Raw genomic sequence first — 12,824 nt, forward strand, 5'->3', positions numbered from 1 at the left:
CTCACAATCAAGAAGTTGTATGAGTAGCATTCTTGAGGGCGTATTATTATTTATGGGTAACGCATGTGTGTAGGAGTAATTTTTGATAACATTTTCATTACCAATTATATCTACATTTAATAAAGTGAAAATCAGAATACCAAAAGGGTTGCTTCCCCAAAAGGGAATATCAGAAATTATTTCAAAACAGAAAATGAGTGTGACACATACAGCTTATTTTAAAGAAAATGCCAGTTACTAAATAAAAGCTGTGTCCAGATCTTCAGGTGGAGATTCATTTGGGAAAATACTTTTCTAAACGAATGGAATATTCATTGTTTTGAACAGTGAGGATTATCATCCATCTCTCTTGATCTGAATTTAATGAACTGTATTTATGAAACAGATTTTTAGGAAAAATTAACAGGGCAGCTGGAAGTGACCAACAGAAAAATACTGAGTCTTCTTCCATATCTGAGTCTCCCAGTGGGACGTGTTCTCCTGCTGTGAGTTAAGGGTTGTTGAACTGCAGACGTGTTCCTTCCACACAGAGTGGAGCACGCACCAGTGGGTCACGTTGTCAGCTGCCCTCGGCTTTCCTTATTGCAGAACCTCTTCCTGACCTTTTACATCAGGTAGCGCTTCCCTGCTTTGACGTCTTCTCTAAGATGTTGTTAAGCTGTCCATAACTCAGCGGAGCTGCCGCTTGTTCTGTCCCTCTGCGTGGCTCTCTTACGGGTTCAGCTGGCATGCTCTGCTGCTTTTGGCTTCACTTCAGCTTCCTGGATTAGCTTCAGTTTCCAGTATGGATGATAGATGTCTTTTTCTGTCTGCACGTTCTCACATGACAGAAAGAATGGATCACAAGTGGCATGAATTATGTGGACGTTATAATCTTGCTTTATTAGTTGAGCATGCGTGCATCACCGTTCCACTCCTTGGTGGAAGGTGGTGGTGCTCCCCTGCGAGCCAGGGGTAGGTAGGTTTGGAGGAGCAAGATTCTTCAGCTCCTGCTAGTGGTAGTAACCTTTTTTTGGCCTAGCAAGCATCCTCGCAATTCATAGATCATTGTGTTTTATGAAGTGCATGAGCCGGGTGATCTGCCTTCTGTTTTGGAACAAAGGAGATAAAAAGCTGTGGGATGCAGCAAATTGATTGTGAAAAGTCAGAGTAGCCTTTAGCATTCCAGCTGACAAGTCTTGGGCTTAGTCTGATAGACTATTGTTGTTCTTCCAAACTAGATAATACGTCCGTGAAATAACACACATTAAAGCATAATAGTTTTACTTTTAATTGTGTGTGGCTTTTACTGATCTCTACTTTTTATTGTTAAATGGACTGTTAGAAGCTGAAAGGCTGTGTGAAGTCCGTAGGTAAAGATGGACTGTATGACCTGGTTTTGCTGGAACAGGGATGTGTTTTTTTTTTCCTGAGGCCACCACTGTTACAGAAGTTTCTTATAGGCTCATCTGTAATGACTGGGTTTTTCTTTTAAAGCAAATCAAAACGTTCTGGATGTTTCATACTGCTATTTTGCAGTGCTGTGGCGTATAGCACGTGTTGCTATGTGTTCCATGTTCGCTCTCATTGCTGTAACGTCATAGCATCTTCCAGGAGTGCATCTTTCACTGTGGCATACCTTGGTCACTTGCTGCTTCTTGAATCTTCAAGGCAATAAGTTTGTGCCATGGCATTTACTTTTCAGAATTTTATAAAAATGTATATTGAAACTACACTTGAAAAAGCTAAATGGAACAAATGCATTTACAAAGTTTGTCCTGATAAATATTTTTACACTTCTACCTCATCGTTTTAAGTATAATACTGATAATGCTAGAGTGACTCCTGACATGGGTCTTGTCCCCAAATTTGACTCGGGAGACTTTTGAAAAGAATTTGTGGACTTTACTCCAAAACATTTCAGGAAGTAAGAGGATACATCCTTCCAGTGCAGAAGGGGACCTCATCCACGTAAAGTTCTTCCATGTAAACCTCCAGCTTGAGAGGGATAGAAGAGAGAAGTGCTGCCCCCCTTGCTCCTTAGCTTATCTTCACAGTTACTATAAAGAGAAGGGAAGAGGACAGAGGGAGCATGAAACACTCACATTTTCTCTGATTTGTTTGGGGCACAGCGTTTCTAGGAGTCAGATGCTGAGTTTTAACAATGCAAAATTATCACAGAAGTCCTTTTGCTTCCTTTTATTAATGGCAACTTCAGTGATTTAGAGAGTACCTGGGGTGATACTATAAATACTAAATACATACCGAATAGCTTTATATATTGTAGTAGGACAAAAGGCTGGTATTCTTGGAAGTGAATTAAATCCTTGGCTATTGTCGGAGCCATTACAGAGTCTATCAAAGGTGGGTTTTATCTGCCAGAAATTTATCTGTTTGGCATCATTACAAAGAAATACTAGCTGTTTCATACATAAAGCCACAAGATAATTGTAGTAGGTTGGCCAATATCTTTCATCATTAGTGCTTAACTCTTTTTAGGTAGAAGGCTAGAGGAGTGCATGTTGTGAGACAATGCTTCTGAGACATGCAACCTGCATTTCTGTTGTTGAAGTATATCCATACTGAATTTTAGAAATCATGTAAAATTACTTTTCAGATTTAAAAAAAAAAAATTAGTATTATTCTGTGTATTCCAAATATGATGTGCTCCTTTGTTTTTCTTCTGGGCAGCACAGATTCAAAACTGCAATGTGGTAGTAGCCCAGGGTTCAATCTACAGTCTTTTCTGTGCTGTGTTTCCTTTTGCAATCATTAAAACATGTTTGTGTTCAAGATCTGCAGACCTAGCGTTTTGATCTGAGCCTTAAGATGTTAAGATGCCTACTAATTTACCTTCAACTTCTTTTTCTGTCATGCACAGTTCATTGCACCCTCTTAGGTATTACAGATTATCAACATGTGATATTTTAAAAAATATATAAATTAGTACTGCTAATTAAGGGAACTTAATTAATATGAACTTACAGCATGCTAATACTTTCTGGGTAGATACACATAATCATTATATTATAACAATCAGGAAGAGCAGACCCACTGATCAGGCATTTTGCATTAGTAACTCTTGGGTTGAGGGGAAAGGGAGAGAATACATGTCACTCTCCAGCCTAACAGTTGAGACATTGACTTCAGAGAGGGATTAAATAGAAACTGGATCACAATGAGTGTTTCAGTATTTTATGCAATGATTATTGTATATGAAATGCATATCTTCATGCACGGATGCTCTCTGCTTGTCTTCTTTTCTCTTTAAATATTTGAGAAGTGTTTGGCAAGCAGCATTGCTTCAGCAAAAAAAGAGAGACGGTGTTTCTATCTAGACTACTGTTTGGCTACTTAAGCTTGGTTTCTTGATCCCTCCCTGGGGAATGGGGAATGGGGAATGAAGGTCTTAGCTACTTCAACTTACTCAGGCTGCAGTTTGTTGGCCTTGGTGGGTCCTTGGAGTGAGTGAGGCACCTGGGTCATGGCCCCTGGAGAAATGGAAACGCTGATGGGACTCTCCAGGAGAGAGAGGGCACGTAGCTGGGAATATTTAATGTCAGCTACTAGAGCACCTTTAGGGTTAGGAAATAGTGGAAGAGAGAGAGAGGGCACTGTAATACTGAATTTATCTAACTAAAGAGGAAATTAGGTGGAACAGGCTCCTAAGAGAAGCGAGGTCCCTAAGGACAGATCTATGTGGGGATTACATAGTTATGTATGAGTTTCTAGCTAAATAGAGGCAAACAGTATGTTTGCACAGTGTAGTGCAGTGCCATGCAGAATAATGTGAGCTTTTTGTATCGGCATGATGTTCTCTAGTCACTCTGACTACATAAGTACTATTTACTTCTTTAAAATCACTGTTAATTGTTCAGCCAACTCAAAAACAATCATTAAGTATCGATGCAGACATAGGGATGGTGCATGTTTCACAGCAGTCTGATGGCTTTTTATTTTTCCTGTAGCTCAGTCTTACTTTTGCCTTTCCTAATAATGTTGAGTAATAATATAATAATTATAGGATATACATTATATATTACATACTCGGTGTGTTACATTGTACATAATGTATTATGTTATGAAATAATATAACAATATGTAATAAAATTATGTAGTTCTGTATCTAATAATAATAATGAATGTTTAAACAGTTTTTCTCTCATCTGCTTTTATATCAATTACGTTTTTGCAGTGTGTGTGATTTTTTTGGTATTGCTAACAGAACTTGATAGCCAGCACCCACTGCCACTTTCTTCAAAGCACGGTGTGGCTGAAGCCGTGAGCACCGTGGCAGCAATCTCTGCTTGCTTCAGACGGATGCCAGCACATGTCAAGGGTAGCTCGCCCTGCCTCTGTTAGCCACTTGGGCTTCTTGCGGCACGCCACAGGCAACAGCGCTAGTGCAAAATTTGATGCACATGACAAAATACAGGAAGTTGTCAGTCCCTTGAGGAAGAGAGTTTGATCAGCTTTTTTAAAGCAATTTGAAGTCTTGGATCGCTGATTAGTTTGGGATTCTTTCAGGCGGTTTGGGAGCTTAAATTCTATTTTATTCTTTTTTGCTGACGGTTTTTCTCAGGTGTACTTTGCTTATGTGCTGCTCAGTTATAATAACGTATTTATAACTCTGTTCAAACGACTCAGAATCCGTTTTTGAATTTTTGCTTGTTGTTGACAGTGCATTGCAGTTATGCATGATTTTCTAATCTGCCTCCAGGTGCAACTTGGATCATTAATCAAAGTCTTTAAGCTTTTGGTTTAAAGTTTCGGTCTTAGCTTTGCAAAACCCCATCTGTCTTTGATGGGATTACTGTGTTCTTGCAACCAGCCAACATGTTTCTACCAAGAGTCTCTACATGTGAAGGTCCAGCGTTACGGCTTCTCAGTGGAGATCTACCACTGACTTAAAGGACCTGATTGTTTTGATCTTCCAGTGAAATTGTAAATAAAGCCTTATGCTTATTCAGGTGGTAACAAGTCTGTGTTAAATGTGTTCATATCTTCAGGTTATATTTGCAGTTTAAGTGTAAGTTGAAGTTGTTGTAAGTTATTGGAATTTGTTAAATCTTTTTTGTGTGTCTTGTTTTCTAAGCATAATAGGGTGTCTGAAGAACTGCATTACTGATCCTCTTTTTTCTCCCCCTCCTCCAGGTGTGAGGCAGCTAGCCCACATATTCATCCTGTTGGATGGTGTAAAGAACACAAAAGAACTCTCATCACCCCACCAGGTTTGTATCGTATTACTCTTATTACACATCTGAAAGATTTAAGGAGGTTATAGTCGGCTAGCAGCATTAAAACTTACAGTAGGCTTATTGTTACCTCTCATGAATTTTTCTTCCTGTAATTAAGAATTTGTGTTTGGGGAGTTCTGTATTTTTTTACAGGACATACTATATTGAAAGTAGAAGTACAATAGACGTTAGATGTTAAGTAGGCACATGTGTGCTGCTTTAGTAGAGAGGCACCAAGCTGAGAAAGAGACTCTGTGGAATCTGAAGAAGTTTGTATTTTTGGCTGAATGTATTCACTTATTCTAAGGCTCATGTTGTGAAAATGCTGATTAAACAAATCTGAGGTGTGTGAGATTGTTGCATAAGACAAACATCTTCATGTGAACTAAATACGCAAGATAATGGGTTGATGAGAAGATTGCCTTATATGATCAAGGAATCAAACTTTTAAGGGCTCTTTGGAAGGGAGGAAAACACAATGAGAGACACAATACAGGAGAATGAAAGTGTACTTATTAGTACGAAATATAAGACCACCACTGTTTTTCAGGACTGTTGGTATAGCTGGATGATCTGAATGCCTTGTTGCCGAAACTGCCTTCTGTGGTCTGAGAATGTGGACAATTTTAGTTGGTTAAAGCCAACTCTGCCAGAAATTCTAATAGCCAGCGGTCTTGAAAAATCATAAGCAATCTGTCTGTCAGGAGGTTAATTACAGCCTATTATTCAACGAAATCACTTTTAAAACAAATCAGAATTGGTTTCGTTGTGTTCTAGATTATGAATTATAATGTTTAAACTTTAAGTTAAACTTCCAGTGCAGAGTAAAGGAAAAGGACAGCCACTGACTTTTCTTTAAGAGCAAAGCTGTCTTTGTGTTTCTTGCATAAAGTATTTGTAAACATGATACTTTCTGAGAAAGGCAACAGCTTCTTTGTTGATGTCTGTGAATTGTTCTTACAGCAAATATCCAGGCTATTTTTGTAGAAATTTAGTTAAAATAAATTCACTAAAAGAATAACAGTCAGGTGTGCTCTGCTGTGGTGCAAAGCTATCACTGATTAGATTGTGTGTGCCAGTAAAGTGCTGCTTGTAAAATACAAGATTAGGCTTATAATACTTGAATGAATTTCTTGATTAAGTGGACAGATTTTTCCAGTCCACAGTATTTATATTCTCGTATCCAAAGCAATTGTGACTTTTTCTGCTAGCTACTCAGTATTGTGTATGAGAAGATTGTTGGGTTTTTTAACCTACCTGGTGAATGTGTCAGAAACAATTTAGAATAGCCTTTCTTGTAACTATTTTATAAATCTGAAGTGTAAATCAGAACAGAATTATGAAAGTGTTCAGCATTCTGTAAATTAGATATGAATTTTATTTTTTGCACTGTTCTGTTTAATTTTCATCATAATTCTTCTGTGCCAGATTATCCACATGCTAAGCATTTTTCTTGGGAGAAGTATTTGGAAGAAACCAGTTCTTTACCTGCACCTGCAAGGGCTTTTAAAGTGGTGAGAAAATGCTTCATTTTTTTTCATGCTTTCAAAGGCATATAATTTATTAGTTTAAGAAGAGAATACGTATGTGGTGTTCTTATGTTTCCAAATGTGTCCAGTTAATTAGTTGCATAATAGATGTTTTATTTTTATGCAAGTTTGCAGTTCACTGTTAGAAATGAGGTAATTATTATTATAAATCACTATTATTTTATTATTTTAATCATTATAAATGGGATTAAATGCTACAAAATATTACTAATGAATGTAATTTGCTATGGGAAATTACTGCCTAGTTATTAGAAATAATGAGATAGCTACTGAGTCATCATAACGTATTTTGAACATATGTATTTCTATCCGTACATTTTAAATGGTGCAATAAATAGAGTGAGAATGTAAAAATTGTTGTGGGAGGTCAGTCTGGTTGCTCATCCAGGCCATTGTCTCTGGCAGTAGCCAGGAGCAAGTTTGTATTCAATACCCTTCAGTATATTTTTTCTTCTGCGAGCTTGTGACTGGGGCACACGGGCAGCAACCACAGGCAGCTCCTCTGCTTAACAGTGGTGTTTATGGGCAACATCCTTTCCTTTTAGCTTGGGGCTTACTAGTTTCTTTCAGTGACACCCATCTTTCTTCAACTCTTAGGATTTCAGTGAGGAAAGTGGACCGGTCAGTAATGCAGAAAGGATTGCTGTTAGGAGCAGCGTCAGATGGCTGGTAGCTCCCAACACCTTGTCTCACAGCACGCTGAAGCTGGTTTGCCTCAGCTTTTCAGATTAGGGTCACTAATTCTGAATAACACATTGCTAAGAGCTGGATTAATGAAAGCAGAAATGTGGTGCTTGTAGCAGTTCCTGGGGTCAGTAGATCACCAGAATTCATTACTGACCCGCATTAAACAGGGACAGTGCTAGCTGGCCTGGCTCAACGCTGTTCCAGAAACCGTGCTAGCAGAGAGCGGCTGGGGATGGTGTAGGTCCCAAAAGGTGGCTTAGACAAGGCTGTCTGGCTTTGAGGTTGGAGGGGAAGGGGAACTTGACTCCATGGGGTCAGCTGTGCTCTGTCTTTTGGGTTCACAGCCAGAGAAAATCACCTTCCTGCTTTCTGTACCAATATATTTGTAACCATATTGATGCTAATTGTGACAAACAATAAGAAAGCAGATTTAATGGAAATGAAATACTGGTTGTACTGAAGTTTGGGTGAAGTCTTCCTGAGACAGTCACAGTATTTTTTATTGTATTATGGGAGAAAATATAGTTCTTAAGCTGCAGCTGAGGAAAAAGCACCAATGTTCTGGAAAGTCTTAGACGGACAGATATGTTGTTTCCCTAGAAATCTAAAACAAACATAGTGCATCTTGTGTATATATTCCTTTAGAATGGAAATAATTTTTGCTTTGGATTTATTTCATAGATGTAGATGGCAAAGATAAAATCTGATACTCCTAACAGATGTACCTTTTTTTGCCAAAATAATGTTACAAAATAGGTTATTTCGTCCTGTTTGTTCTAAGTGAGTATTTACTGTTACGGCATGGATTAGTTATGTTTTCAGTAGGAGACTGAAAAAGAGAATTTGATTCACAAAGTGGAAACACATACTAAAAAGACACAAATATGTTTCCTGTAGACAATTTCATAGGCTTTTCAGGCTGCTGGTACGTAATACTTCATTCAATACTGCGTTGAAACTGTTGGCCAAAGTCTCTGGGAAAACTTTTCTAGAGAATTTAGGAAAAAAACCCAAGTAATTTAAAATAAAGATACCTACTTATGTGCTTGGATGTCTTGAATCCAGTCCATTCCAGCAGAACCTGGAACCCCAAAGTAGTTACTTTATTTCTCTAGTTTAATAACACTGGTTTGAATGATGTTTTTATGCTTGGATTTGTTGGAGGGGGAGGGCAGTTTTGAGAAAATGAAGGCAGAAAGTTTTCTATGGATTTCATATACTTTACAATTGTATGAGATTTTTGAGGTTTTCTTCTGTTTCACTAATATTATTCTTTTCTAGAAACCTTCTCACGGCTTTCAGAAAAACATGAAACTTGAAGTAGTTGACAAGAGAAATCCAGTATTTATCAGAGTAGCGACCATTGTAGATACTGATGACTATAGAATAAAAGTAAGTTTCTCTGTCTTACTGTACTATCCTGCTTGAGCGACTGATGAGTACTTTGTAAAACCAAAATCATATAGTTGACATTAAATGGCATTGCTGTATCCTGCTAAACTTTTGCTCACCCTTTTCACTGATTAATATGCATATAATTCCTTTGGAAGGGGTTGTTTTATTGTCCTCTTAGTTCCATTTGCTGACATAGGTAATTAGAGAGGAAAATTGAAGACATTGGAAAATTGCTTTGGGAATAGTTGCTATAAGACAGTTGTCCATTCTCTCAAGAAATGCAGTGATTTAATATCAAGTGTCAAAGGGCTGCTATGATACTTGTATTAGGACCCAGAAAATATTTGGCCTAGGTTAATTGAATCTGGCTCTATAAATGTTCAGGGAGAGGAGAGAGAGGTGAGATATGAAAAAATAACCCTGATCTCTTGTGCCTTGTTAGTGACTTCTGCAATTCTGAAGTTTGTGTTAATTATGGACTTTAGATTGGGTTAATCCCAGATAATGTATTTTTAAGAAATTGCTGTTTTCCAGAAGTATATTCCAGAAGAATTATTTTTGGTTTATTGTACAAAACCACTTTACACTCTGAAGCCCTTAACTGTTAGAAGTGCTGGCATATTCCAGATATCCATTTAGATGAATATGAAGCATATTTGTGTTTGCAGTTTGTACAGATTTATTAGGCATACTTGGTATTTCAAACAGGAAATGCAGCTGACATTTCATTTTAAATGTGAATTAACTGGTGGTAGGGAGTCATCAGAACTAACGTCTTCACACCTACACATTTTCTATCTAAACTTTAAGTTGGTCATGCAAAAAAAAAACCACCAATCCCCAAAACAAACAAAGAAACCCCTCTCCAGTCTAGTTTATTAAAATGACAGGATTTGTAACTTCTAGGATGGTAATTTGAGTCTATAGCATATGTTGAAAGACGTCTGTACGTATCTGTGTGTACGTGCATCCACACACATGCGCATGAGAGATCTGAGCTATTTACTAGTACGGACGTCAAGTAAGATTTGAAGATACTTAGGTTTTGTCTGAAAAAAAACTTATGTATAGCCCATACTGGTGGTTTTCTGGGAAGTCATATACTTCATTTTCTCTTCAGTTTCAACTCCTTATCCCGTTTAGTCTGATTTTAGTAAAATTGTTACCCATATGTTGAAGGGTTTTGTTTGTGTTTTATGGATACTTTTTTTTTTTTTAGCCCCTTGCTTACTGCTCTGCTATTCTTAAATCCTGTTCAAACAGGAGATTAAAAAATGATTGGATTTGGGGGTTTTTTGAGAGAGAAAAGAGGCAGAAATTCATGCTATTAATGTGAGAACTAAACTTGTCCTGGTTTGTTCCTGGGATTTGAGCCTGATGCAAGACATAGTAGACAACCAAATGACACCTCTCTCTTTGCTTCAGCGAGGGTATGCCTGGGTCTGTGTAACTTCAATAATTCTCTTAAAGTGACTTCTCTAACGGACATGTCATATTTAGAGATTACGTAGGGAAACTGATTTTATAGAGAATTTTTCTGATCTAAAATGTATTGTTCTCCTTTTTGATTTTAGGTCCATTTTGATGGCTGGGATAGTATTTATGATTATTGGACTGATGTAGATAGCCCTGATATCCATCCTGCAGGCTGGTGTACAAAAACCGGACACCCTCTTCAGCCCCCACTCAGTAAGAGAAATCACATTGTAATGTAATGATGTTTAAAAGGCACATGTACTGTACTGTCCTTTTTCCTGCCAGTGCCGTCCAAGGAAGAGTAGCAACTAGGATATGCAAAACAATTTAAATGTGACATTTATTGCAAAATCCACAGTCGCTAATTAATCACTTTTTATTAGATAGCTTTATTGACCCTTACTGTAATGGAAATACAGTGTTTCTCTGTATGCATAAGAACCACAGTCAAAACCTGAAGTAATGATAAAGATCTGTTGCATAAAATCCTGGCCCTCTCGAAGCCAGGGATGAAACTGCTGTGGCACTCAGCAGAGATAGGGTATCACTCTTAAAGTCTTCTGTCCGCATCCTCTTGAAGTTTAGTGTGCTTTTTGGCTCAAAGGAGTCCAGACTGCACTGAGAAGGCACTCCTTTCAAATGCTGTGGCAAATCCTCAAAACCAGCTAACTTCCTTTTCTTCTTCAACTGAGCAAAGAGGAGTTAATGGTGCCCACATTGAAGATAAATCTAACAGAAGCTATGATACCAGTAATACTGTATTTACCAACTTGCTCTCTCTGGGGATTTTGAGTTGTTGAAGAAGTGGGAGGTCTGTCATAAATGAGACGGAAAGTTGCAGGGAGAAGAGACTTTTGTGGTAAATATATCCCTGCCTATGCCATTGTGTTTCTGGGTAATGGTAGTGAAATCACTTTAGCTGAACTTTGAACAGATGATTTTTAATTGAGTGCTATTCTCTGGGATGTTTTTTTATATTGTGACTCTGAGATACGGTTTGCACAAGTGCTGAGTGTTCACAGCTGTAACTGAGATCAGAAAGAGCTGTGCTTGGAAAATAAGAAATGCTGAGCAATGCCAAGTACTCTGAAAAAATTAAATGTAAAATAACGGGGATAAGGCACACACAGATTGCATGAATGTGTTACCTGAAAATCTCAGTACCTCAATTCAGCATCTCTAAAATGTCGGGAAGAAATGTTTCCTATCAAGAACATGATCAGAGTGTATTCATTAGTTTTCTGAGCACTCCAGTGGTACGGTGATGACTGCCTGTTAGGAAGTTAATCATTCTGCCTTCAAAGCAGAGTCTCAATAGAGTGCCGTAAGTGCCAAAGCACAAAGTGAATAAATGAGGAGAAGTTAGGATGCTGCATACCTGCTTCTTAATCTGTGATGTGCATCCTGTGTACTGAAAGGAGGAGCAGTCCAGTGGGAAAAAGTAGTCTGTGGTCACATAAATAAAAATTGTATCATATGGCAAAAGAGCTGGATAAGGTTGTGACATTTCTATTACCTAACATTGAAAAAAAAAAAAATCTTAGCCTAGGCAGGAATATAAAATATGCAGGTTCACTTTGTTGGAGACATCAAAAGAAAGAAAATACCGACGCCCGTCACATCATCACATACGACACGTTATCTCCTCTAAAGTGGTGGCACAGGAGGCACTGTTCATCTCTTTAGGATGTGACTGGTGGACTTTTTGATACTAGTTAAGCTAGAAAAAACAAAAAATGAAGATGGACAATGTGACAGGAGGAAAAGTGACTATCCATTAAATCAAAAAAGAATAATTAACTGCACAAATACTATTAAAATAGGATGATTACTGAATAATATATTCTTCCAACAATATGACTGGGTGTCATTACTGTATAATATAGTATAGAAGATAGAATATTGTAAAAATACTAATATTGTTTCCAAGTAAGTTAAAGTGCATTTCAAGTTTTGTGAAAAGGTTTCAGAAGCAGGGAAGAAAACATTTTGCAGGACACGGTATTTTTTCGTCAGTCGGTAAGATAGTCCTTTTAATGGTACGGTCTGGATCCCTGTCTTTAACATTAGAAGCTTTGTGTGAACGCTGTGTGATGTTAGCAATATTAGTCTAGAGCTGTCATCATAGTGGTCTTTTGCCCCCAGTATTTATATATTCATAGTTTTCTTTTCAAATGTAGTGAAGTCGTCATGATGGATTATGACCTTTTTGATAGCATTTAGGGAATTAAGAGCCCGGTATTGGTGTTGATTTTAATACCGTTTCACAGTGACGCGAACAGCAGCTTATTGCATAAATATGGACAGTGAGTTGCAGCTCTTTTAAATTACATTTTTAGAGTTGGAATTTTGTGTGAAGAGAGAGCATTTGTAGGGAGCTAGTTTTTTGCAAAACCAGAGCATCGGTGGGGCAGGGCTTCCCTTTACAAAAGCATCCCTGTTAAGTTAACTCTTCCTCTAAGTCCGCTAGCTTGTTACATTATAGGCATCAATTTTGCAT

At 37.8% G+C, this 12,824-nt stretch overlaps 1 protein-coding gene across 1 annotated transcript in view; it reads left to right on the plus strand.

Moving 5' to 3' along the window:
• The window catches only part of LOC104160034 (lethal(3)malignant brain tumor-like protein 3), a gene marked incomplete at its 3' end in the record, with an annotated part of 45,566 nt that extends 35,029 nt beyond the window's left edge, over positions 1–10,537 (plus strand). Inside the window, exons 11-14 of the mRNA XM_009698085.1 lie at positions 5,134–5,210; positions 6,645–6,730; positions 8,735–8,845; positions 10,423–10,537. Coding sequence (XP_009696387.1) covers positions 5,134–5,210; positions 6,645–6,730; positions 8,735–8,845; positions 10,423–10,537 — 389 coding nt within the window. The remainder of the gene's footprint in view (positions 1–5,133; positions 5,211–6,644; positions 6,731–8,734; positions 8,846–10,422) is intronic.
• Positions 10,538–12,824: the final 2,287 nt, after the last annotated feature.

The sequence above is a fragment of the Cariama cristata genome, unplaced genomic scaffold (assembly GCF_000690535.1).
Source record: "Cariama cristata isolate BGI_N322 unplaced genomic scaffold, ASM69053v1 scaffold4534, whole genome shotgun sequence".
Taxonomy (NCBI): Eukaryota; Metazoa; Chordata; class Aves; order Cariamiformes; family Cariamidae; genus Cariama; species Cariama cristata.